Raw genomic sequence first — 27,811 nt, 5'->3', positions numbered from 1 at the left:
ACATCATCCGGCTCAATGAGGTAGGGAAACGGCCTTTTTACCGAGCAATTAGGTGTGTACTGGCCTGAGGCAGCGTCTGCTGGCAGCTAAGGGTTAGTCAAGGAGGTGATAATGCTTCTTAAAGTCAATACTAAACTCAATATTGCATTATAATAGAAACTATTCCATTTAACCAAGTCTGCATTTGTGTAAGAACTGTAAGAAAAAAGCTGTGCAGAAACAATGTAGATTTCATTTATATACTTTGCACAATAATATGGTTCATAAACTCAATTCAGATCTGCATTGTGTAGACTGGAGATTTATTTTTCAAGTTAGTTTATTGTGCCTGTTCTACAATCTGAAATTTGTGCAAGAAAATTTTTTCTTAAGTAATGCATAGTTATCCTAGTAAAGAAAGTATTCTTGTGTCAATGTTGTAGCTTGATTTTTTTCATGTATTATTTTAAAGATTATTATTTTTATTTTATACTTTCGTGTTTCTCATATATTTGAAGATGTATTGCATTAACACTGATCCTGTGATTTCAAAAGTCTTAGTCCCCTACCACCATGTGGTAAATTGTCTTTGTAAGTTACCGTAGCTAAAAAATTCATGTGACCAATTTGGCTTTCCAGATTTAGCTTGGTTCTTGGATGACAGATATGTAATATCATGCTGATTTCATGTTCCAAAGTGTTATGATTTGGTGGGGGCTGATGGAACTTGTGCTACACTGTCACAACCTTCAAGAACCCAGAGTCTCATTCATTCCATAATTTGGCATCAGAAAAGGACTTTATTGAAACATATATATTATATCAACTTTAATAAGCATCTGAAAAGTTTGGTGTTTATATCCTAGTTTGCCTATAATAGTATTTCTGACTCCAAATTTGTGCTTCATTACACTCCCTTACTTCATACTAAGTTTCCTCATTTTGGACCAGACCACCAAGGAGAAAAGGCAGAGAATGGGTGTTTAGTGGAATGAATACTCATTCAGAAATTAGAGATCCCTGGGTTCAAATATCACCTTTTTTGCTTACTATCTGTGTAAAGTTATTTAATCTCCTAATGCCTCATTTTATTTTTTTTTGTAAAATGAGAAAACTGGAGGAAATGACTTCTGAAGCCCTGTCCAGGTCTAAATCTCTCACTTAAAAAGGAGAGATCATTTCTCATTCAGGAGATATGGAGAAAATAGCTCTGATCAGAGAAGAGGATTAATAGTGGACATGGGTTAATATAGGTGATAAAGGACTAAGTTTTTATAAACCTTTAACAATAGGAAGAAGTCTTTAGAACTGAAAAGAAATAGAAGCCAACAGAAGGTTTTTTAGCAAGTGGCTGACAAAATAATAAAATTTCAGGCCTAGAAAATATTGTTTAAAGATCATGTGGTGGCAAACAGACTAAAGAATCAACTGAAAGGCAGAAAAAAAAATTCCCTTAAATATACTGTGAAAGAGGATCACTAAAGGCTTGCTTCAATATTCCAAGTATTAGGTGATGAGAATTTAACATAGTATGTGGGTCTAGAAGGTAGAAAGGAAAGGATATTTTTTTAATTTAAATTTTATTTTATTTAATAATAACTTTGTATTGACAGAATCCATGCCAGGGTAATTTTTTACAACATTATCCCTTGCACTGGCTTATGTTTCATTTTTTCCCCTCTCTCTCTCCACCCCCCCCCAAGATGGCAAGCAATCCTATATATGTTAAATATGTTGCAGTATATCCTAGATACAATACATATTTGCAGAACCGAACAGTTCTCCTCTTGCACAGGGAGAATTGGATTCAGAAGGTAAAAATAACTCGGGAAGAAAATCAAAAATGCAAATAGTTCACATTCATTTCCCAGTGTTCCTTCTCTGGGTGTAGCTGTCTCTGTCCATCATTTATCCATTGAAACTCAGTTAGGTCGTGTCAATATAATGTAATTATTAAATAAAAAATTTAAAAAAAAAAATAAATAAAAAAAAATAAAAAATAAATAAATAAATAAATAAATAAATAGATAAATAAATAAATCCAAAAAAAAAAAAAAAAAAAGAAACTCAGTTAGGTCTCTTTGTCATAGAAATCACTTCCATCAGAATACATCCTCATACAATATCGTTGTTGAAGTGTATAATGATCTCCTGGTTCTGCTCATCTCACTTAGCATCAGTCCATGTAGGTCTCTCCAAGCCTCTCTGTATTCATCCTGCTGGTCATTCCTTACAGAGCAATAATAAGGAAAGGATATTTTTGAATAACATTTTTGGTGACTGAAAGGAAAAAGACAAAATGGTGTTGCCAAGGACAGAATCAGGTAACTTTTGAGTTGCAAGATAAGAAATTCAGTTTTGAATTTACTGAATTTAAGCTTATGGTAGTATAATAGTATAATGACATGGAAAAACATAGCAGGCAAGTGTGTGTGTGTGTGTGTGTGTGTGTGTGTGTGTGTGTGCACGCGCGCGCCTAGTTGTATCTAAGCTCAGGCGGCAGGATAAGACTAGAGAAATAGACTTCTTGGATATTAGCATAGTGATAATACTACTTGAAGCTAGGAGAATGAATGCAGGAGCAAAGAGATTTAGAGAATGAGATTTTTGCTTGAATTTAGCAATTGGGAAGTTATTAGTGACTTGCAATAAAACAGTTTCTCTTTTCTCTGCTGGGAACAGAAGCCAGATTTCATCAGTTCAGAGAAAAAATATGTATAGACAGATTTTATAAGCAAAAATGAAGTAATGATTCAGGGTGGGGCAGGGTCATTTATTTCTGTTTTACTTAAATCTTGACACAGTCAAATTAGTCCCCATTCAATTGTCTTTATTTTCTCCCAGTAAGAAATTCTTATATTTCTAGTTATCACATACCCTTTTTTCAGAACCCTTATGTACACAGGTAACTCCAAAAACCTGAGTAATTCCAGAAGGTAAAGAAATGACAACTGTTGCTAGTTTTTTAAAAAAAATTAGTCAGTTTTTTAAAACTAGCTACTCCCAAATGTTCCAACTTATTGGAGACCCTTATAATTTCCATTAGCACATTTATAATCTGAACTTTGAGGTACAGATCAATAGTATCCACCATGCTAGGATCTCATAGTATTAAAGGAAGCATAGATAAGTGAAAAGCTCCTGGATGAAAGAGCATCTATGGAACCAAAGACTAGTCACTTAGTCTCTCTTATCTCCAGATACCTAATCTGTAAAATGGTCTCCCATTTTAGTCTAGTCTCCCAGTGACAGGCTAGACTACTTTTAAAGTTCCTCCAGAGCTAAAGCTTATGAATTCATTTATCTCTTAGGAAATAATACAGTATTAAACATACTTTAATAAAGTGAATGATCTGATTTTGTATTGCTAAATAGTGGTTTGCATTTTGTTTTTATTCATTATGCCTCAGAGCACTGAAATTGAAGTAGGATTTTAATCCTGATACTGCAATTTATATGACCTGGAGCAAGTTACTCTTTAAGCCTAATTTGTGAAATGAGGCATTAGACTAAAAAATGGCTAGGCCATTTTCAGCTCTGAAGGCTATGGTTCTAGGAGAAACATTCTAGTATAATCAGGATTTTTTTTTTTTACTTTATTACTTATGAAAATGATTGGTGCCATGAAATGAATTGATTTTTCTAATGCTACCTAGTGAATTATAGGATTAGAATTCATTGCCCAGAAATTGTACTAGATCTTAGTATTTTTCAGTCTGCTGCATATAAATGTGCTTTGGGATTGTCTGTAGTAATTAGTTCTGTATAAAAGTGATTATGATACTTCAGCTGGGTCTCTGATGTCAGTACTTCAGGGATTTGTCATTTCCTTGGTCTGGGTTCTACTTTCACTGACATAGAGGATAACCATATCATATAAAAAAGTAGATGATCTTTAAGAATTACTGTCAATGAACTGATGCTAAGTGAAATGAGCAGGACCAGGAGATCATTATATACTTCAACAACAGTACTATATGATGATCAATTCTGATGGTCCTGGCCATCTTCAACAATGAGATGAACCAGATCAGTTCCAATAGAGCAGTAATGAAACCAGCTACACCCAGCAAAAGAATTCTGGGAGATGACTAAGAACCATTACATAGAATTCCCAATCCCTATATTTTTGTCCGCCTCCATTTTTGATTTCCTTCACAGGCTAATTGTACACTATTTCAGAGTCTGATTCTTTTTGTACATCAAAATAACTGTTTGGACATATATACTTATTTTGTATTTAATTTATACTTTAACATATTTAACGTGTGTTGGTCAACCTGCCATCTAAGGGAGGAGGTGGGGGGAAGGAAGGAAAAATTGGTACAAAAGGTTTGGCAATTGTCAATGCTATAAAATTACCCATGCATATAACTTGTAAATAAAAAGCTATATTAAAAAATACCCTTTTGCCTTAATTGATCAAAGATGGACAGAAGCAGCTACACCCAGAGAAAGAACACTGGAAATGAATATAAACTGCTTGCATTTTTTGTTTTTCCTCCCGGGTTATTTATACCTTCTGAATTCAATTCTCCCTGTGCAACAAGAAAACTGTTTGGTTCTGCACACATATATTGTATCTAGGATATACTGCAACCCATTCAACATGTAAAGGACTCTTGCCATCTCGGGGAAGGAGTGGAGGGAGGGAGGGGAAAAATCGGAACAGAAATGAATGCAAGGGATAATGTTGTAAAAATTACCCTGGCATGCGTTCTATCAATAAAAAAATTATTAAAAAAAAAAAAAAGAAAAAAAAAAAAAAAAAGATAATTTCCTGAAAAAAAAATACTCTTTTTTTTAAGAAAATAAAAGTATTTCCAAACATTGTTTTTTTTTTTTTTTTTAAAAAAAGAGTTGCTGTCAAGCTGGTGAAGAGATTTTCTAGACTTTGTTGGGCTTGGTCAATAAGCTTTTTTTTTAATTTTAAAAAATATTTTATTTTCCCCAATTACATGTAAAAATGATTTTCAGCATTCATTTTAAAAATTGAGTTCCAATTCTCTCTCTCCCTCCCCACTCAATGGAAAAGGCAAGCAATTTGGTATAGGTTACATTTGTGTAGTCATGCAAAGCATATTTTCATATTAGTCATCTTGTAAAAGAGAACATAGATCAAAAAGCTAAAGAAAAATAGAGTAAGACTCCTTCAGTTTTCTCTATGGATAGGTAACATTTTTCATCATAAGTCTTTCAGAGTTGTCTTGGATCTTTGTATTGCTCAGAATAACTAAGTCATTTACAGTTGATCATCTTAGAATTTTGCTGTTACTGTATAAAATATTCTCTTGGTTCTACTAATTTCATTTTGCATCAGTTAATTTGTGTCCCAGTTTTTCTTAGAGTATCCAGCTCATCACATATTATATCACGAAAGCATTCCATTACAATGATACACCACAACTTCTTCAGTAATGTCCCAGTTGATGGGCATCCTCTCAATTTTCAATTTTTTTATAGGGTCCCCTTCTTTTTTTTTTATTAAAACTTTATTTTTCAAAACACTTGCGTGGACAATTCTTCAACATTAGTCTTTGCAAAACCTTGTGTTCCAATTTCTCCCCCTTCTCCCACACCCTCCCCTAGATGACATATAGTCCAATATATGTTAAACATGGTAGAAATATATGTTAAATCCAATATATGTATACATATTTATACAATAAGTGCTGCACAAAAAAAATCAAATCAAACTATTAAAAAAAGAGAGAGATAGAAGCAAAATAAAATGTAAGCTAACAACAACAAAAAGTGAAAATGCTATGATGTGGTTCACACTTAGTTCCCACAGTTCTCTCTCTGGGTGTAGATGACTCTCTTCATCACTGAACAATTGGAACTGGTTTGAATCATCTCATTGTTGAAGAGAGCCATGTCCATCAGAGTTGATCATTGTATAGTCTTGCTGTTGCTATATACAATGATCTCCTGATTCTGCTGATTTCACTCAGTTCATGTAAGTCTCTCCAGGTCTCTCTGTTGTTTCTTACAGAACAATAGTATTCCATAGCATACATATATCATAATTTATTCAGCCATTCTCCAATGGGCATCCACTCAGTTTCCAGTTTCTGGCCACTACAAACAGGGCTGCTACAGACATTTTTGCACATGTGGGTCCCTTTCTCTCCTTTAAGAGTCGTTGGGATATAAGCCCAGTAGTAACACTGCTGGATCAAAGGGTATACACAGTTTGATAACTTTTTGAGCATAGTTCCAAATTGCTCTCCAGAATGGTTGGATCCATTCACAATTCTACCAACAATGCATCAGTGTCCCAGTTTTCCCATATCCCCTCCAACATTCATCATTACCTTTTCCTGTCATCTTAGCCAATCTAAGAGGTGTGTAGTGGTATCTGAGAGTTGTCTTACTTTGCATTTCTCTAATCAATGGTGATTTGGAGCACCTTTTCATATCCTAGAAATAGTTTCAATTTCTTCTTCTGAAAATTGTTCATATCCTTGGTCAATGAGCTTTTGAGAAATCTTTGCTATGATGAAGCATCAAAGTAGTTCTTTTATAAAAGTAGCACACTATTCTCATTAAAATATTAATATGTAGGGGCAGCTAGGTGGCGCAGTAGATAGAGCACCAGTCCTGAAGTCAGGAGGACTTGAGTTCAAATTTGACCTCAGACACTTAATACTTTCCAGTGGCAGGTCTTAAGGATCATGCCTGGGTGAAAAAGCAGTCAATTCTCTGAGAGCCCCCGCAGCTGTGGATCATGAAACTTGAGGGAGTTGTGGGGCAGCCTTTACTGACACAGATGTTGCTTGTGGACTGTGAATGAAATAAATTGTAGGCAAGAGGGAAGAGGAGAGAGGTCAGACTGAGAGGCAGTCTTCTTGTATCATCATCATCATCTTCTCATGTGAAAAGATCCATTCTACAGGTCTGAGTTAGACCTCCAGCAGCCACTGGCAGGTGTTTTCCAAATCACAACATATGGTGCCCGAACAGGGACAAGAAGAACCAGACGCTTTCGAGAGCTTTTTATGAGTAGGATCCTCCCAGAGTTCCTTCAGTAACCCGTGGGTAAGGAAAGGGAAAAGAGACCGATAAGAGTCAGGGTAATTAAATGGGCCAACACATCAAAGGGCAGAGCCCGGAGACTAATGAGAGATTTAAATGTGTGTTCTGAATATAGTCATCTTCTCCCTTTAAAGTTTTCCTCCATGACATTTCACAAGATTCAACACCTGCTATAATTCTACAGGTCTGAGTTAGACCTCCAGCAGCCACTGACAAGTGGCTCCCTTTAGCACAACAGGCAGCTCACTTAATCCTAATTGCCTCAGCAGATAAACAAACAAATAAATAAAAAATAAAATATTAATACTTGGTTTTAGAAATATTGATATCATAAGCAAATTAAGAAACATGGAAAATTTTACTGTCACATCTATAGATAATGAAAGAATATGTACTCAAATAAGAGACACAGAGGATCATGGAAAGTATAATGGATTATTTTGATTACATGGAATTAAAAAAGTTTTATTTGAACAAAACTAGTGCAATCAAAATTAGAAAAAAAGCAAGAAACTGAGTGGAAAGATGTGTAACAAGTCTTTCTCATAAAGGCCTTGTTTTTTATATATGTAAGGAACTAAATCAAATTTATAACAACAGAACCATTCCTCAATTGATAAATGGCCAAATAATATGAATAAGCAGTTTTCAGAAACCAAAGTTATAGTTAGGTGAAAAATGCTCTAAATCTTAAATTCTAGTCTAAATTTTTGAGAAAAATGCAAATTAAAACAACTCTAAAGTGCCATCTCATGTATATCAGATTGGTTGACATGACAAAAAGGAAAATGACCTGCTAGAGAGGATGTGGAAAAATAGGGACATTAATGCAATAATGGTGGAATTGTGAACTTATCTAACCAGTCTGGAGACCAGTCTGGAACTATGCCTACAGTGCTATAAAAGAGTACATACCCTCTGATCCAGAAATATCACTGTTAAATCTGTATCCCAAAGAGAATTTTTTTTAAAAAAGACCTATATATACAAAAATATTTATAACATCTCTTTTAGCAGTAGTTTAAAAAAAAAAAAGGAAAGTGAGTAGATACTCATCAACTGGACAGTGGCTGAACAAGTTGTGGCATATAATTGTGATGGAATACTATTGTTTTGAACATGGATAATATGGAAATATATCAAGCATGATTCCATACAAATAATTATATATTGTTTGCCTTCTCAATGGCTAAAGACAAAATTTGAAACTTAATTTTTTTAATTGGTGCTGAAAATGAATAATTAAATATATACATATTATGTGTGTATATAAATGCTTACCATAGGACTGGACACATAATATTTCTTAGATATTTTATTCTATAATGTTGGCTTTTCAACATCTGCATCATATAATCTATTAGTGTCTAGAAAAAACTAAAAGTACAATTGAATCTATATAAATCAAATACTTTGAATAGTTCATTTCATAAAAATTTAGCAATTGACCCTCACCACAGCATTTTAGGTTCAGTTATTTTTGATTGGTGCTGTTTAGTATAATAAATCCTCATCAGCATTGCATCTTCTGAAAATGAATTCTCTCTTGTAGTATTAACATATTGGAATCTACCAAGTGAATGCTAAGAAATGTGTGAAAAGAGTAAATACAGGTTTTGATCAGCTTGATTTTAAAGAGAACATAGAGTAATAAGCATGCAAATTTGTTTTTTTTTTTCCCCCTTGAAGGAATATTTGAAAGAACAGCTGTCTTCGATGAATGTACCAGAGGAAAACACATTACCCACCAGACCTTTAAAAGTGACCTTGAAGAGCCTGGAAAAGCAGCCTCCTGCCTTTAACCCTTTTCAGGTGTATAAGTGGTTTAGTAAAAAAATGCTGGATCAGGTATGTGGAGAGTAATTGTTATTCAACAAAGATTTGGCTTGCACTTATGTGCAAGAATCTGACAATGAATAGAAATGAAGATTATAATGATAATTAAATATTTTAGTGGTTATGTGACCACATTTATGTGGGGTGCTATCTCCAAAAATATACATTGCAAGCTGTTTATACCTTCCTTGAAAATTAAAATTAAATATTCATTCATTTTCCCTGTAATGTTATTTGATATAAGAAACCTTCCTTCTATTATTTTGTGATGTGTGATGTGTGTGGTGTGTGTGTGTGTGTGTGTGTGTGTGTGTGTGTGTGTGTATGTGTCTATTTGTACTTTTTTGTTTGGTTTTGTTTTTCCCAATAGATTGTGAGTTCCTTGAGGGAACTGTCTTTTGTCTCTTTTTGTATCCTCAGTACTTAGCACAGTGCTTGACACCCTGTGGGAGCTTAATAAATGTTTATTAATTGACTATTGACTGGTCTTGGTAACTTTGGTTAGGCTATAAAATCAAGCCAGTCCTTTTAAATCATTGGTGTCTTGTAAATGAGGCAATTATTCACTTTAAGTAGATAGTACGCACAGTTTTCATATATGTTTTGAAATAATCTTGACAGTCTTCTTAAAAATATATCAAAGAATTTTGCATAGACATTATTTACATAAATATTCATTTAAAATGAATGAATTTACATAAAAATCCTCAATATTGAAAACAATTCCTGTTTAATACATAGTTAATTATATCATCTCATTAAAATTATTTAAATCATACAGTCAATGGTTATATTACAATCATAACCCAAAGTGCAAAAAAAAGTCAGAAATCTGATAGCGATTTTGATTCCATTTTAATTCATAACTTAGGTATCTCTTTGAAAGTCTCCTGACAAATCATTTGAACTGGCATGACAGAAAAAAAGGATTGCTTGACCTAGAGCTCTGATGAAAAAAATTTAAAACATTGTCCTAATTTGGGATGCAGATAATATTTTTATCATGCCTGTTACAGCTCTAGCCTACATTCATCAAAACTGTAGAATAAGACCTTCAGATGCTGACAACTCAGGGCAGAATTCTTCTACTGTATGACAGGATTGTAGGGCTCGATTAATCAGCAGGTGACAAGGGATAGTTCTCACTGGAGTCACCTAAACTGGTGTTATTATCAGAACTATTCGGTTTTCTGCAGCAGAGAGCTACTAGGAAAGTAGGAAAGCAAACATGTTTTATCTGTATAAATGACTTGATACCTCAGAGTATTATATTTCAGATTGCATAAAATAATCTTAACCATTATTTCTTCATTTAATAATACCTTTTATCAATACATTTACTAAGTTATTATACATAGTCATTTGTCTCTATATTTAGATTTCAAATTATCTAATGTTTTAAAAGGGAATATATTCTTATTTTTGTAATCATCTATTTATTGTATTTCTTTTTGCAAAATAGACAATACTAATATGGTACATTAATTAAAATGTAACATAAGCCCATATTGCTAACTACTTCAAGTTTTTCTTGATAAAACTTTTTGCTGACACACACACAAAATATGAATTGGGAGAATACATAAAAAGTTGCCAATTATTTTGCTTTTCAAGAGTCAACCTTTCAGAGAAAATAGTTGGGCAAAATGCCATTAACAGTTGGAGGAATAACGACTCAAAAATTGATTTATCTTTTCATAAATAATGGCTACATCCTCAAATGGATTTATAAATTAATTGCTGTCTTATTGGAATAAAAACCTTCTTCTGTGGGCATGATTGATATCATCTGTCTAAGTCCTTGTTCTAGACCCCCCTCCTTCTTAGTTAGTCTATCACAGCTGGAGCTTTAATTTACTGATCGTATTAACTCTGATTAATAACTAACAATAGCTTTTTCTCATATGTCAACAGTCAGCCATAACTAAATGGGACTGGAATTGGTCAAACTTGCTGCCAAGTTATCTGGGACTGAATAAGACGACCTTCAGGGCACTGCTTAAGAACAGGTAATTTAAAAACATTGGGGAGGGGGAGCCATGTTGGGAAAATTGGCTCCTTAGTATTCACTTTTTTAGCAGTATATTTTTCATGGATAAGAAAAACTAATGTAGGGATTTCGAAATTTTAAGTTTACTTTGGAAATAACTTGAAATGTTTTCTCCCCATCCATAAGTTATTTGCAAAGTCCATTGGCAAGCAATAGGAATTTTCATAGATTAAAATTCAAATTATTGTATGGCAGTATAATTTTATTGAAAATGCTAATAAGTTACTTTGAGAGTGTCATTCAGATCAGTGTACTTTATATTCTATTCAAATAGTATAGCTACACAGTGTTTAACAATCAAGTCATAGGAAAAGATACTAAAGTCAAAAGAACCCTAAAGACAAAAGATCTTAAAGAAGATTTATTAAAATGAAGATAGTCTAGTACAGAAAACAAATATATTTACATTTTTACTGGTATATATTTTTATGTTTTGTGTCATGTAGAATTTCATACTTTAAAATGCTCACCTTTAATAAAAGACAAAGCATAGGCTGAGAGCACTTTGAAGTAGATTTAAGACATACAAGTAAAATATAATACTTTCTAAAAGAGCTTAGTATTTGGAAATATTTCTTAAGACTCTTGATTCTCTGTTTTGCCTGCCTGGTTTCCTGCTGCTGGTTATGAGAGGCAGCATGGTATGCTGGGCAGAGCAACAAATTGAATATAAGATATGGGTCTATGATATAGTTCTGTTAACAACTTATGAGTTTTATAATTATCTACTTCTTCATTTATAAAAAGAAATATAATATTTTAAAGTATTTATTTTAAACATTAATATTTTTAAAAAAATATGCTCCAAATTCTCTCTCCAGGCACTCCCCATCTATTGGAAAAATAAACGATATGATACAAAATGGATATGATATTACTTATACAAACTTCTTTGTGAAAAATACTTTGAAAACTATAAAATATAATAGAAGAACCATTCTTTGAAATATTGAATTATTTTTAGTTAATCATAATAAATTTATTTTAACTTTTTATTTTAAATTTATTTCATTTAGTCAAAATTTATTTCAAAGGCATATTTGTAATGATAAAATAATGGAATTTTCAAACCATCTTTTACCATACTTCAATGCACTTTGAAAAGCAAAATAGTGCTGATGAGGAAAATTCAAGTAGACTAGTGTTGCTTTTTTTTAGTCACCAGGGGGCGGTGTGGGTATTTGTCAAGCTGCCTGTTCCTTTTGGTCAGGACCTTGAGGACATCTGATTGTCATGGACTCCTACATCAGGACAGATTCTTATGTCTGTTAAGTGTATGTGTCCACAAATCAAATCTCTTGGATGGTGTCCCTACTTCCCCAGTTCTTAATAGCCACTCCCCTTCCAATCCCTTGCAACATGCTTTTATTCAAATCACCTCTATCAAGTTCATTATTGTAGAAAGTATTTAGTTAAGGTGGTAAAGGAACCATAAACATACTAATATCAGAACATTAATCATGACTATTCCAGACTGTGACTTTGATTTAGCCCATTCCATCCCCTCTATGCATTATGGAAGACAAAGAAACTGAGGTGCAGATTTTAGTCCCTTGCATCTGGAGCTTTGTAAAAAAGCAATTTGCTCTTGACCAAGAGCAGCCCCTCGCTGCCTTTGTTACCCAAGCACAGGAGTGCCTTGGGGTTTCTCTGGTATGCTGCATTAGCAGGTGTGAAGGAGAAGTGGCCAACATCAGTATCATCTTCCTTTGCTTTTTGGCTCATCTCCCTAACATGGGGTCAGGTTCCAGTATTGATTTCTATTTTTGCCTCCAAACCCCTTTTCCCAAATGTTCTATAACTTCTAAGGCACCGTCTTTCTCCGTGTCACCCAGACTTGCATCTTAGTGCATCATCCCCAACTCTTAGTTTGCACTCATCCCTCATATCCACAATCTTGTCAATAGTGTCATCTTTTCTGCCTTCCCAGTGTCTCTGCACTCACATTGCTACCATCTTAGTCCAGGCTCTCATTATCTCTTGCCAGAACTATGGCAGTAACCTTCTAATTGATCTCTCTGCCTCAAGTCTTTTCTTTACTGTAATCCATCCTCCTCTCAGCTTCCAAATTGATTTTCCTAAAGCACAGATCTGATTATGTCACCCACCACTCAACTCAATAAACTAAATGATTAATGTTCAGGTATTAGTATGTTTAAGTTTCCTTTACTACTCCAACTAATGCTTTCTAAAACAATGAACAGAATAGAAGTAATCTGAAAAAGTATGCTCAAGGAATTAAAAGGAAAGAAAGTGGCTAGTAGATGCCACATCCTTATTAGAACGATCTGATCATTGGACATGTGCATCTTTTGATTGACATTAGAATCTGAACTAGTATGGGGGGTTGATAATAACCATCCTTTCTTAATTTCAGGACCAAAAACAAAATCTTTATGACATTTAAAGCCCTTTACAACATGGTCCCTTTCTACATTTCTAGGAATTTTTCATTCTGGTCTTCCAATTTACTTCCTTTCTTGCACCTTATGATGCTTTCCTACTGGCCTGCTGTTATTTTGCTGGCTTCCTTCAAGTCTCAGCTAAAATGCCATCTTCTAAAAGAAGATTTTCCTGATATCCCTGAACTCTAGTGTCTGTCCTCTGATGAGAATTTTCAGTTTATCTTGCATATATCTTGTATGTATGTTTTGAATATTGTCTCTTCCATTACTTGTGTGGTCCTTCAGAGGAAGGACCATCTTTTACCTTTCTTGGTATCCTCAGCACCACATATTGTCTGATACATAACAGGAACTTTAAAAACACTGATTTACTCACTGACAACACTCCATCTCCTAAAAAATAGGCTGTTCTCCATATATGGAATATGTTTCATTGTCTCAGTCTCCTAGTTTCCCTGACTTCCTTTAAGACTCAATACAAACTCCACCTTCTGCAGAAGGCCTTTCCTAGTCTGCCCTGATCTTACAACCTCCCCAAAGTTGGCTGCTTGTTTATCAAAGTGATCAAGATAAGGAGCTGTAGGGGGCCCATTGAGTTGCTCAGTATCAACTGCCTTTCTTTCCTTTGGAAACTCTTTCAGTATTTTCTTTCTCTTGTGTCACAGTTTCTTTATTGCTGTGTTACATCAAGTTGGGTAGCAACACATCTAAAGTGTGTCATCAAAATCATATAAAAATTTTTATTTATTGACATGCATATGCAAAAAACTCATCCTATTCTGATGGGGGGAAAATGACTGTTCTCTACTCCCTAATGCAGGAAAAAGAAAAAAAGAAAAAAATCCCATAAAACTTATTGAGAAAGTCTACTTTAGTGCCATATTTCCTAGACCTTTTTGTTCTTTGATACACTTGGAGGTGGAGTGTTTCAGTAAATGCTTAATAATGATCTAGAAGTGAAAAAGGGACTTTGATCATCCTTTACCTCAATCTTTCAGTCTTAATTCCACAGCCTGGAGAAGAGTGAAAACCAGAGAAGTTAAGAGTCTTAGATCTTACAGATAGAAAGCAGCAAAAGCAGAATACACTCTCAAAGTCTTTGGTTACAAATCTAGTGAGAGTTCTTTCCAACATAACCATGCTGCTTAATTCAGTTCAGTTCAGCACCCATTGATTAAATACCTACTTCTTCCGGAAAGTCAGTCTCATGAGTATAGGGAAGACTAAGTTAGATTTGAGGCAGAACCTATTCTCAAAATATGCTTACAATTTAATTAAAAGAAAGGAAAAGGCAAGTAGAGCAGAATGGGGGGAAAGGAAGCATAAAAGAGAGTGGAGAAAGACTATAAAGGAGAAAAATTTTTTCAAAGAGTAAATAAGGAGAGAGAGCAAAAGGGCAAGTAAATCTCTGCTTTTAAATTATTAAATAGTTTGTGAGAGTAAGTCTCTATATAAATTGCTCAAGTTTAATGAAAAGAATAGGTATATCTTGTTTTATAAATTTTTTAAAATTATAACTTTTTATTGACAGAACATATGCATGGCTAATTTTTTACAACATTATCCCTTGCACTCACTTCTGTTCCGACTTTTCCCTTCCCTCCTTCCACCCCCTCCCCTAGATAGCAGGCAGTCTTATACATATTAAATATGTCGCAGTATGTCCTAGATACTATATATGTGTGCAGAACCGAACAGTTCTCTTGTTGCACGAGAAGAATTGGATTCAGAAAGTAAAAATAACCTGGGAAGAAAAACAAAAATACAAATAGTCCACATTCATTTCCCAGTGTTCCTTCTCTGGTGTAACTGATACTATCCATCATTGATCAATTAGAACTGAATTAGATCTTCTCTTTGTCGAAGATATCTGCGTCCATCAGAATACATCCTCATACAGTATTGTTGTTGAAGTATATAATGATCTCCTGGTTCTGCTCATTTCACTCAGCATCAGTTCATGTAAGTCTCTCCAGGCCTCTCTGTAAGAATAGGTATATCTTTTAAGGAAATTATTTCTTCATTGTAACTAATCTAGTATTGTTTTAAAGGTTACTCTTCAGGTTCTAATTGCCTTGGTAACCCTCCAATTCCCTTCACAACAAACACAATTCACTAAACTGTTAATCTTCAAAAATAGTCTAATTCTTAGTTCCTCAGGCACTTCATCTCTGACCCCTGGACCTTCTCAGACAAACAAAGCTTCCACCTCTTAAGTCTTTGCCTGAAATTGAGGAAACACCCATGCCAACCATGCTCATTTCAAATCTGGTCCAGTCCATGACGACCAGGAGTACTTCCTGGTACATGTAATAAATGTCTATCTACCGATCTGCAATAATTGACCTAGAAAAAAAATAAAAGTTAAGAAGCATGAACTTGGTATTGACTTGAACATTAGCCATCTGTGTGTTCTAGAGTAAATCACTTAACCTCTCTGTTCCTAATGAGTAATAATATTTGCCCTCTGTACTTTCCAAGTTGTTGTAAGTATTTTTCTTTTAAATTAGATTGTAAAATCTAATTTTCTCAAAGAAAAATCTTTGAGAAAAAATATTTAAAACATTCAATATGTAGAATGGTATTAATAGTAATAGTATTAAATGGTTTATACTAAATAACATATTCAAAAGATCATCTAATTTATAGAACTGTAGAATTTGAGTTAAAATAGACTTTTTTTTTTTTTTTTTTTGCCATATACGTAACACTGGTTTCTCTTGGTTCTCCTAACTATTCCTTCTCAGTCACCTTTGCTAGATCATCAACTTTCTCTAATTCATTAAATGTGGGAGATTCCCATAGTTCTGTCATGGTATTATTTCTTTCCTTTTATTCTCTCCTTTGTTAATCTCATCTACTCTCATAGAGTCAAATCCATAGTTATATGGATTTGAATCTACTAGCTATATCTATCTTCTTATTAGTCCCATATTATTAGTTGCCTGCTGGATATATACCTGTATGTTGTAGGCCTCTGAAATGCAAGATGTTCAATTACTTCTCCTCCATAATTAATAATATTATTAATTTACTTTAATAAATTATGTCCATAAATTATATATGAATTTATTGTATATGATATTATGTATGCATTTGTATATATTTATATAATATATATGTGTGTGTGTAATGTTTATTTATTATTGAAGTGGTGATGTGAACCCTCAATTAGGTTATTCTCAGGAATTGTTAAAATGAGAATCATAATCAGATCAGTTCTCACAGATTGTCCTATTTGTATAAAATAATGAGAAGCCAAAACTCTTAATCAGTTTCCTTTGTCTCAATGATGTGAAGCCTGAACTCTTTAATCAGGTTATCCTCTCTGAGACTGTCTTTTAGCCTATCTTTAGACTGTTCTGAGGTCTGGTCTTCCAGGTAAATTCCTCCTGGCTCTTCCTTGATCTCATCTTTATCTCCCCAAACTCCTCCCTGATTCCTTGTTAGCAACCCTCCTCCCCAACTTGCTGTATCTAATCAGAACCCCAAGGTTATATTTCCCTTATAACTCCTTTTTAGGGCTAGCCAGCCATGGGATACTCCTGCCTCATAGTGCCTTCCCTTTAATCATTTCTTCCTCTTGGTTAATTGTGAGTTCCACTTGTCTTTACCCTTATTATTTGCTCTTTCATTTATGATTCTGCATTATATCTCCTTGAGTCTGTTTGCTATACACATAAAATAAAATAGCAAACCTTTGTAACTTGTGATAGATGCCTATGATATGATTTCTTTATGCTGTGAGCTGAATCTCTACTATTTTTATACTATTATGCTCTCCCAAATCTATTGGTCTCTTAAATCTGTTAACCACTTCTGGTACCTTTTTTACCACTTCAGCAGGAAATGGATTTTAAAGGATAGCAACAGATTTGTGACATATTTAAAACTTGAAAAGATGAATAATTTTCATTAAGATAAAATTTGTTTAAATATTCACTATGGAACGCAAAGGAAGTAAATTATACATATAGATTTACATACAGACACATATCTGCATGTATGTGTGTATCAATTTAAATTTCTCCAAAACCATTAAACCTTTTTCTAAATTTACCCACTTCTATTTGGGAACCACCATTTTTCTAGTTACCCAAGTCTGCAGTCATTGAGTAATCCTTAAACTCAGTGCTCATATTTAATCAGTTGATGAGTCTTTTCATGTCTAACTGTATAAAATCTATCTAATCATCTTTCTTTTTTGCAATTACAGCACCACCCACTAAATTCAGGCACTTATCATGTCTTACTTGTAATATTGTGATAGTCTCCTAATCAGTCTCTCTACTTCCAGTCTCTCCCCTGTTTAATGATATCCTCCACATGTTGCCAAATTGATATTGATAAAGCATAAAACTTGACTGTCTTTCAAAAATCTTCGGGGGCTCCCTATTGGCTCTAGGATAAAAGACAAAAATCTCAACCTTGTATGTTGAGCTCTTTTCAATTTGCCTCTCACCTACCTTTCCAACCTTATTTCAAATTATTCCTTTTCATACATTCTCCATTCTAATTTAACCAATCTGCTGGTTCCCCTCAAATGACATTTCATCTTTCATGTCTGTATTTGTATATGTAGTTGTGTAGTTGTTCCTCATGCCTGAAATACACTCCTTCCTTACCTTCCCCTGAAAACCCCATTTTAGTAAAGCACAATTTAGGTGTTTATTCTACCTTGAGACCTTTTCTGGTTTCTCCTTCACTGACCCTACCTATTCACCTATTCCCAAGACTTTCTACCTCTTGAAATTGTTACATTATTTTGTATTTTCAAAAAAATTTTGTACATATTATAATTATCTACACAACTGAATATTTCTCAAGGTCAGGGACCATTTCATTCTTGCCTTTGTATCCTCAGTCTTTGCATAAAAACATAATTAATTTAATTAAACATTGTCTAACTCAACTTCCCTTCCAGTACAGCAACCCCTTTGATAGTATCTTAGACAAATGCTCATTTAGCTTCTACTTCACCAGTAGAGACAGCTGGCTCACAATATACAAGGTTGTCTGTGATTTTTTTTTTTTAATAAAAATATTTGACAATTCAAACATTCAATTTAAGGGAATAGAATCACATTTCAATAAAATGAAAGGCAAGGAAACAAAAAAAAAGTGGATTTAAAATTAATTGTATTTGTGTATTTCTAATTATAGAAAAATAAAGAATTTAATCATTTAAGAAATAATTGATACTTTGAATTATATACAATATTTAAGAAATGAGTTTTGAATCAACTGACTTTTTTGTGAAAATTTTATTTTTAAATTTTTATTTATTTGATAATACTTTGTTCCAAAAAAGAGAAATTCAGTAAAACTGCTATAGTTGTAGTATATCTTTATAATGATATATCGTCAGTTTGTGTGTTTTCACCAGATTGACTAAATTAGTCTGTTATATACTCAAAATAATTTTTAATATGCAAAAATATATTCATGAAATTAAAATTTTGATGTTAAAGCTTAAATGAATTCTGAGACAGTATTTGGAAATAACATGATCACAAGTTCTGTTAGTGTAATAAATATAATTGATTAATCAAAGTATCAGACCATACTCTACCAATAGAAAGGAAGTAAAATTCACTTTGAATGAACATTTTCCTTTTTTACTATGTTGAACACAAATTTCAAATGTTTGTACAATATCAAATATGTGTCTGAAAACTGAAAAAAATCAGTCAATTATCTAGATATTTCTAAGTATCCAGATGTTTAGTATTTAGACAAATGCAACATAAGGATATTTGACTAAACTTTTCAGCCAATTAACACTTTCAGTGTATTAAATACTAGTATAGAAGTGTAAATGAAAAAAAAAAAGTTGACACATTCTTTTAGAGTGTATAATTTGTTTCTTTTGAGTTCCATAGTGAATATTTAAATAAAAATGTATCTTAATGAAAATTATTCATCTTTTAAAGTCAATGTATCACAAACCTGTCACTATCCTTTAAAATCCATTTCCCACTACAATAAATGTCCAGTAGGTCTAATATGAAGATGTGGTGAAAAGACCAAATTTAGCTAGTGATAACAGGTCAAATGCTTTTTCTCAGAAAAAGACCATGAATTTTTAATAGCAACAGCCAGGACCTAATCTTAATAAGGATCATAGATTTTAAAGTATGATATGAAAGGCATCCTACTTCCATTCACCACACACTATAAGCTGTAATTGATCTGCCCTAGAAGGATGAAAGACTTCTGGGAGTTGTGTATTTCCTCCAGTATTCTTTCCATTTATTTTAAAAATGTAATTTATGGGAATCAATTGAGATTGAGTTGGCAAGAATGAAATTGGTTTTGTTCTATAAACTAAGAAAAATTTATTTGGAATTTTCTAAGAATAATTTTTTGTAATGCTTCAAGTTTTTGAAAGGATGGTTATTTCAAATATTTACATTTTTTAAACAATAAAGCAATGACCTTTTAGGCTAGGAAACTGAGATGATGCATTGTCCTAAATAGACAAGGATGTTGTTGTCTCCATTGGCAAAAGACCATGTACTTAAGGGTTGTTTTTCCCCTAATACTGATAGTAATAGTCATAGTCAATAAATATTAAAAACCTCCTTTGCCAGAGTCTGACTAAACACTAGGGATACAAATTTAAAAAAAAAAAAAAAAAAGACAATCGTCATCCTCAAATTCACGCTGAATCAATCTCCATGATAGTAATATTTCAGGTGATGTCCTCCTGGGAGAAACATGATGTTCACACAATCCAAGGCATTCTGACATACTTATTATTGTCCAAATTTCCATGTGATAAAATGTCATGTATTTGTGGAGATGCAAATCTGTAGACAGGCAGAATGTGTTCAACTTAGCTCCTAAATTTTCTTTTGTTTTTTTCTTTCCCCTAATACTGATAGTCTTAGTAATAGTCAATAATAAATATTAAAAACCTCCTGTCTGCCAGAATCTGACTAAGCATTGGCGATACTTATTTAATCCCAATTTATTATTAGGTTTATTTATATCTGGGAGTTCCTAACTTGTATTCTTACTTTTTTCAAGGCTAATAGAATACCATTTATGTGTACAATTGTATACACAATGTAGTACCAGCATGATCTAGTGTAGAGATGTCAAATTCAAATAGAAATGGGAGCTACAATATAAAGCTCCTTGTCAGCACATGTTGACTTAGAAAGCTGCATATTAATAGCATCCCTAGATTTTATTGTATTTTTATTTATTTTGTTTAATATTTCCCAATTGCATTTTTTATTACAGCTTCTTATTTTCAAAGCATATGCATGGATAATTTTTTTTTTAATATTGACCCTTGCAAAACCTTGTGTTCCAAATTTTTCCCTTCCTTCCCCCATGCCCTCCCCTAGATGGCAAGTAATCCAATATATGTTAAACATGTTAAAAATATGTTAAATCTAATATATGTATACATAATTTATACAATTATCTTGCTGAACAAAAAAAAATCAGATCAAAAAAAAAATGAGAGAGAAAACAAAATGTAAGCAAATAACAAAAAGAGTAAAAATACTATCTTCTAGTCCACACTCAGTTCCCACAGTCCTCTCTTTGAGTGTAGATGGCTCTCTTCATTACAAGAGCAACCCAATTACATTTTAACGTATGTGACATCTCTCATCTAGTAGAAGCAATTTGAAACTGGGGGTCCTTCAATCCCGATTATAGCTTGGCCATCAACTCTGGCTTTCAACCAAATTTCAAAATTTCTGTATTTTAATTTCCTCATCTTTAAAATAGGGATGATTATATCTGCATTGTTTAAGGTTTTTTTTAGGCTTAATAATAGCTATGCAAGATATTTGAAAGAAAATAGGACCATGCAAAGGAAAGAATAATAGTGCTAAAATATATTAATACAGTGCTACTATCTTGACACTGCATAGGCAGCAGAAGTCTCAAATGTTAAATGTGGAAGGAAGACTAGATAAGGTGGTTAAGTATTACATAAATATTAGAGGACAGAAGATTTAAGTTATCAGAATTAGGGATTTAAAATACTGAAGAATAAAATCTGATGAAAAGCCAAGAAGACAGCAAGAATCAATGCTTTTGACTAAGTCTCATATGATCTCATCTCAAGGTTCTTGGCCATCTTTGCTGTCCCCTGGTTGCTCTTCAGTTTATCAGTGTCCCTTATAAAATGTGGTTCTCTGGACTGATTGTAATCTCGAAATGTGATCTGGTTGAGGATGATTATGTTTGGTCTGCCACTTCCTAACCTGAAATACTGTAATTCTCAATGTAGGCTAGGATCTCTTTAGATTCCTTGCTCTCATATTTAATAACCCATATTTAGTTTGCAGTCCATGTAGTTCAGTGGATAGATTACTAGACTTAAGTTAGTAGAGATCTGCAATCAAATCTTGCTTCTGATACTTACCTTCTGATAGCTACCTGAACTATAGTTTTCTCAGCTGTAAAATAAGAATAATGATACCTTTGATACTTCCCTCTTTGGGTTGTTGTAAGGATTAAATAAATTATATGCCAAAAGCATTTTATGTATGCCAAAGAAATGTTACTTCTTTTTTGGAAGTCCACTAAAATTTTCAGATTTTTTTTTTAAATGGGTTGCTACCAAGTTTTACCTCCCACATTTCATATTTATGAAATTGGTTCTTAAGGGTAAAACTCCTTGCTTTACTTCTATTAATATACTCTCAGATTCAGTACAAACTTCTCACTTCTCATTTCTCTGGATACTTTTTATGCTCATTTGTCTTTTACTTTGTAAGCTATTCCTAATATTAGGATTAAATGCAATTTTTTTAGCATACTATCTAAACCTTTCTAATAGTAATAACCCCTGATGGAAATCCCAGAGGGCTTGGAACAGTTTTTCTCTTTTCTCCTAAGAAGGTCCTCTCACTGGACCCATGCACAGAGGAACCTCTTTGTATCATTACATTCCTCCCTACCATGGAACTCTGGGGATGATTTACTTGCTACTTAGTTTTAGGCTCATGCCTAGGGTCTCCCCATAGTGGGAATTAGTAAGGTATTCAATGTACAATATAAATCAGTTAAAGGAGAAATATTTAGTTCCTATACATAAAAGAGAACCTAAATACAAAATGATCTGACAGAAAAACAGAAAAAAATCAAGTTGACTTGATTTTTTTAAACTTAAAAAACAAAAAAAAAATATCTTGGAGACGTAATATTATATATCTTTATAAAAGTTGTTACTTTATTATGTTATCATACTATATTATCTTAGCAAATTCTATAATTTTCCTTCAGATTTCTTAATCTTCCCCTTTTAATTTCATAATAGCAGGTGCTTGTTTGCTAAATGGTATAGAAAATGTAAATGGAAAATTAAAGGTGGAGTTACTTTTAGAAGCATCCAACTAAACACCTGTAAATTAGTTATGGCTCTTTATCAAAGCAAATCTAAAGAAGTATTAAAAGATTGGGGCTCTGACAAAATAATTACTTCAACATAAATAAATGATTTATACCTTTTGATTTAGCAAATTTTCCATTATATGAGGTAAAAGCTGCTTCAAAAGTTCAGAAATCTTTCCCTAAGTAACAAGCAATCCACATGTCATTTCCACACTTTTACTTTTGATATTATTTAAGGGTAAGTATGGCAATTACACATCCATCTTTGTAAATGATAATGGTACTTTTTTCTGTTTCTAACTATTACGTCTTGCTATCCTCTACTTTAAAATAAATCCCACATAGAAAATGAATCAGTGATTGTATTTGATAAAAGAAAATAAACTAAGGAAAACTCTTTTCCCTCATTCATGGTGATTCTCCAGATTGTAGTTCCAATATTGTTTTCTTCATCACTGGAGCAGATTTATGTTGTTTTCTTTTCTCCTCACCTTGTTTACTCCAGAATAATTCCTAAGAATTGTTGAACTGAAAATAATCTCTAAAAGCAGTTGAGTGCTGAGCTATTTTAACCATCTAAATATACTGCATATGAGTTTGGCTTAGAATTGAGCAAACACAATTAAATATGACTGCAGGAACAGCAGAAGGGGTGGTGGTGGCAGATTTCTAGCTAGTACTTTGGGGACTTTCCAGGTGGATGACAACCACAGATCTGAGGGAAACCAGACTACAAAATGTGTTCATGAAGGGCTGTCTATCTGATTTGTAAATTATTATTAATAATAATATACTTTGTCTTTGTATATACAATTTTCAAAGGGCATTCAAATTTTTTTGAATTAAATGAGTTGGCTGGTAGGAGAAAATGGAAATATTTTCTTAAACAGGAAGAGGAATATATTTCTAAAAGTGAGGCATAGTTTGCTATCCATGCCAGAGCAGCCTCACCATTAGTATAATGTTTTTATTTTCATAGAGCAGGAAATTCCTGATGAAGCAGCAGGTTGGCGATGCCACAATGTTTCCAATGAAAGAGAAAAGCAGGTCTCATCAATTCTGGAGCATGTGTAATAATAATTAATTATGGAGATATCTGGATTTTCCATGCAGGACTGCACCCCTACCCTTCTTGTCACACATATTACTCCTTAATTCCAAAGATATAGATCACAAATTAATGGATTCCCAAATACCATCATTGTGTGTATTTGAAGAAGTATTGGAGCTGGCTGATATTTTTCTTATGGTGTAATTCTTTGGAAACAATTATTTATTGGAGTGGGGGAATTTATTTCTGTGTCTAAATATAACATTTTCATTCATCAAACATGTATTAAATGTCTCTTATATGTGCTATATTTTTTTCCTCAATATTCTTAGGGAGCAAAGAAAGTACACTTAAATGAAAGGAACCCACCACAAAATGCAAAAATTTTTATAGTTTATATTTTTATTTTGTAGTTTATAGATTTTAACGTCATATATAGTTATGATAATTATTAATCAATTATAATTACTTCTAAATTATATTCCATACTTAATTTTTTTCATTATATCGATCAATAGCATCTTGAGTTTATCACGTTTGGCACCAAAATGGAAATGCAAAGCAGTATAGTAATTTGAATGGAGGTTTGAACTTGAAATATTAAGGTAGATGTTTCTGCCACTTGTTAAGTTGTGGGATTTTTGGCTCAAGTTCTGGCTCAACCATTTAATAAAATGCATGAATTTTAGTATCAGGTCACTCATTTCTCTGAGCTTCGACTTGTTCATTGGCTGATCTCCATAGTCCTTTTCAACATTAACAATCCCTGAATCTATGCTCAAAAAGTTAATCTCTGAGATAGGTCAGCAGTGAATGCTCTTTTGAAGTTAATATTCTGCAACTTCAGAGTATCAGGATTCCTTTTGGAGCTAATCCAGGATTCCAGTCGACACAAAATAACAGTCCTAATCATCATCATAATCATAATCACAGTTAGCATTTATATACACTTTAAAAATACTTTATAAATATCTCCTTTTAACCGCAAAACAAACCAGGAAGGTAGGTGCTATTCTTATGCCCATTTTATAGATGAGGAAACTAAGGTAAACAGAGGTTAAGAGACTTGCCTGAAATTGCACAGCTAGTAAGTCTTCTTGACTCTCAAGTTCAGCACTCCAGCCACATGGCTCTGGCAGACATAACAGAAGAGTCAGTTCTTTTTTTTATCTTCTTTTTGCTGATAAGTTTATTTATTATCATCTCATAGCATTTACTTTCTTTTTTTCCTTTTTTTAAAATTAAAGCTTTTTATTTTTCAAAACATATGCATGAACCATTCTTTAACATTAGCCCTTGCAAAACCTTGTGTTCCAATTCCTCTCCCTTCCCCCAGGCCCTGCCCTAGATGGCAAGTAGTCCAATATATGTTAAACATGGTAGAAATATATGTTAAATGCAATATATGTATACATATTTATACAAACCGTGCCACACAAGAAAAAAAGAGAAGCAAAACAAAATGCTAGCAAACAACAACAAAAAGAGTGAAAATGCTATGTTGCGATCCACACTCAGTGCCCAGAGTCCTCTCTCTGGGTGTAGATGGCTCTCTTCATCACTGAACATTTGGAACTAGTTTGAATCATCTCACTGTTGAAGAGAGCCACGTCCATCAGAATTGATCATTGTATAGTCTTGTTGTTGCAGTGTACAATGATCTCCTGGTTCTGCTCATTTCACTCAGTATCAATTCATGTAAGTCCCTCCAGGCTTCTCCGAAATCATCCTTCTTTCATTCATACACCATAATTTATCTGCCATTCTCCAATTGATGGGCATCCACTCAGTTTCCAATTTCTAGTCACTACAAAGAGGGCTGCCACAAACATTCTTGCACATACAGGTCCCTTTCTCTTCTTTAAGATCTCTTTGGGATATAAGCCCAGTAATAACACTGCTGCATCAAAGTTTGATAGTCCTTTGGGCATAGTTCCAAATTGTTCTCCAGAATTGTTGGATCCGTTCACAACTCCACCAACAATGTATCAGTGTCCCAGTTTTCCAACATCTCCTCCAACATTCATCATTATCTTTTCTTGCCATCTCAGCCAATCTGACAGGTGTGTAGTGGGTATCTTATAGTGGTCTTAATTTTCATTTCTCTGATCATTGATGATTTGAAACACCTTTTCATATGACTAGAAATAGTTTCAATTTCTTCATCTGAAGATTGTCTATTCATAGCCTTTGCCCATTTATCAATTGGAGATTGGGTTGAATTCTTATAAATTTGAGTCAGTTCTCTGTATTGTTTAGAAATGAAGCATTTATCAGAACTTTTGAATGTAAATGTTTTCCTTTTCTTCTAATCTTGCTTCTCTTCTAATCTTGTCTGCATTAGTTTGTTTATACAAAAACTTTTTTAACTTAATATAATCAAAATGATCCATTTTGTCATCAACAATGATTTCTAGTTCTTCTTTGGTTACAAATTCCTGGAAGAGTCAGTTCTTGATCATGACCTTGTACTATGTAAGATCTTGTTGATCCAAAAAACAGGACATGAGAAAGAGGGATATTCCAAGATATAGGAATGACATGAATAAAACAAGAGAGCAGGAAATAACTACCTGTGCATATTTAGGAAGTAGAATTTATTGATATTGACTTGGGCATGAGGTTCTTATTGCAAAGCAGTAGGAGATACATTTGGAAGCATAGGCTAAGGTAAGATTATAAAAGGTTTTAAATTCCAGGCTAAGAATTCTGGATTTTATGTGTTAATAATGAGACACTCCTAAAGATTTTTGAGCAAGGGAAACAATCAATCGAGGCATTTATTAAGCATTTATTATGTGTCGGGTAATATGCTAAGTGCCAAGGGGAAAAAAAAAACAGTAAAAGCAACTATTGCCCTTAAGGATTTCATTTTCTAATGGGGGAAACAACATATATTTATATATAAGTATGTATATATGTGTACATGTACTGTTATATGCTCTGACTCCCACTCTCTATTTTTTATATATATGATGTATGTTTTGATATATACATATCACCCTATATGCCATATATGTATTATATACATGTGTGTATGTGTGTGTCACATTTCCTTTGCCAAACATAACTTTTCCCACGTGCATAATAATTACATCTATATCTATATGTATGTATGTATATATACATGTGTGTATATACATATGTGTATATATGTACATATACACACACACGCACGCGCACACACACATGAATAGAGATTTCCTGGAGGAGAAAGTGCTTTAAAAAAAAGACAAGGAAATAGGATTCTGGGAAGATGTCAAAGAGTAGGTCAGAAAATCCCATGCTCTCCAGATCTCCCCCACAATTAAGACAAAAAAAAAGCACCTCAGGGAAAACATAGAGTGGTAAAAATAGACAAGAATTATTCTTCCTGGGACACGTGGAGAAGATACAAAAAGAGATACCAGAACAGAGGTTTGGACTTCATAAAGGATTAACTCTTCCAAGCTAGTGCCACTGAAATAGCAAGTGGTAAACCCTGGAGCTAGTTGGGTTGAGAGGTAACTTCAGCCCCAGCCACTGGAATTTTCAGCTCCCAGACAGTGAGGGGAGTCAGTCATCTGAGTCAGGAAGATTGAGAGACCCTCTGCTGATAAGGGTCTCCTATATGCTAGCCCTGAGAAAGAAGGGCCTGTACCTGATAAATACAGAAACACAAGGGCAGGGGATGCTGCTGATATTTATAGGAAGGCAGGAATTCTTGGTTTTGGTTCCAGGCCAGGAAGTGCTGAATGAGTACCTAAGGTCAGAGGCAATATATTCCCCTCCCCCACCCCCCAGGATTAGAAATGATTACAATAACAAACATTAATTTTTTAAAAATGAGAATACAACAAGAGAAAGTAACTATGGAAATAGAAGGCCAGAATTCATCTTAGAGGAGGATACTGAAGCAAAACATAGCTTTCCATACCCCAAGAATAATGTCCAATGGTCTTTTATCCAAAAAGAATTCATAGAACTCAAAAACAAAGCCACTTTAAAACTCAAATACAAGAAACAAAGGAAAAAAAATTTAAAAGAAATAAGCAATGCAAGAAAAATAAGAACATTATGAAAAAAGGCAACCAACTAGAAACAGAGATC

At 33.4% G+C, this 27,811-nt stretch overlaps 1 protein-coding gene across 1 annotated transcript in view; it reads left to right on the top strand.

Moving 5' to 3' along the window:
• Positions 1 to 27,811, top strand: part of KIAA0825 (KIAA0825 ortholog) — a 552,136-nt gene that overhangs the window by 269,170 nt on the left and 255,155 nt on the right. Inside the window, exons 16-18 of the mRNA XM_051971455.1 lie at positions 1 to 20; positions 8,707 to 8,865; positions 10,768 to 10,862. The exon at positions 1 to 20 is cut by the window's left edge and continues 140 nt beyond it. Coding sequence (XP_051827415.1) covers positions 1 to 20; positions 8,707 to 8,865; positions 10,768 to 10,862 — 274 coding nt within the window. The remainder of the gene's footprint in view (positions 21 to 8,706; positions 8,866 to 10,767; positions 10,863 to 27,811) is intronic.

Source organism: Antechinus flavipes, chromosome 1, assembly GCF_016432865.1.
Source record: "Antechinus flavipes isolate AdamAnt ecotype Samford, QLD, Australia chromosome 1, AdamAnt_v2, whole genome shotgun sequence".
In the NCBI taxonomy this organism is placed as follows: Eukaryota; Metazoa; Chordata; class Mammalia; order Dasyuromorphia; family Dasyuridae; genus Antechinus; species Antechinus flavipes.
Note: the sequence above shows the minus strand (reverse complement) of the source record. Positions and strands in the feature narration are given on the sequence as shown.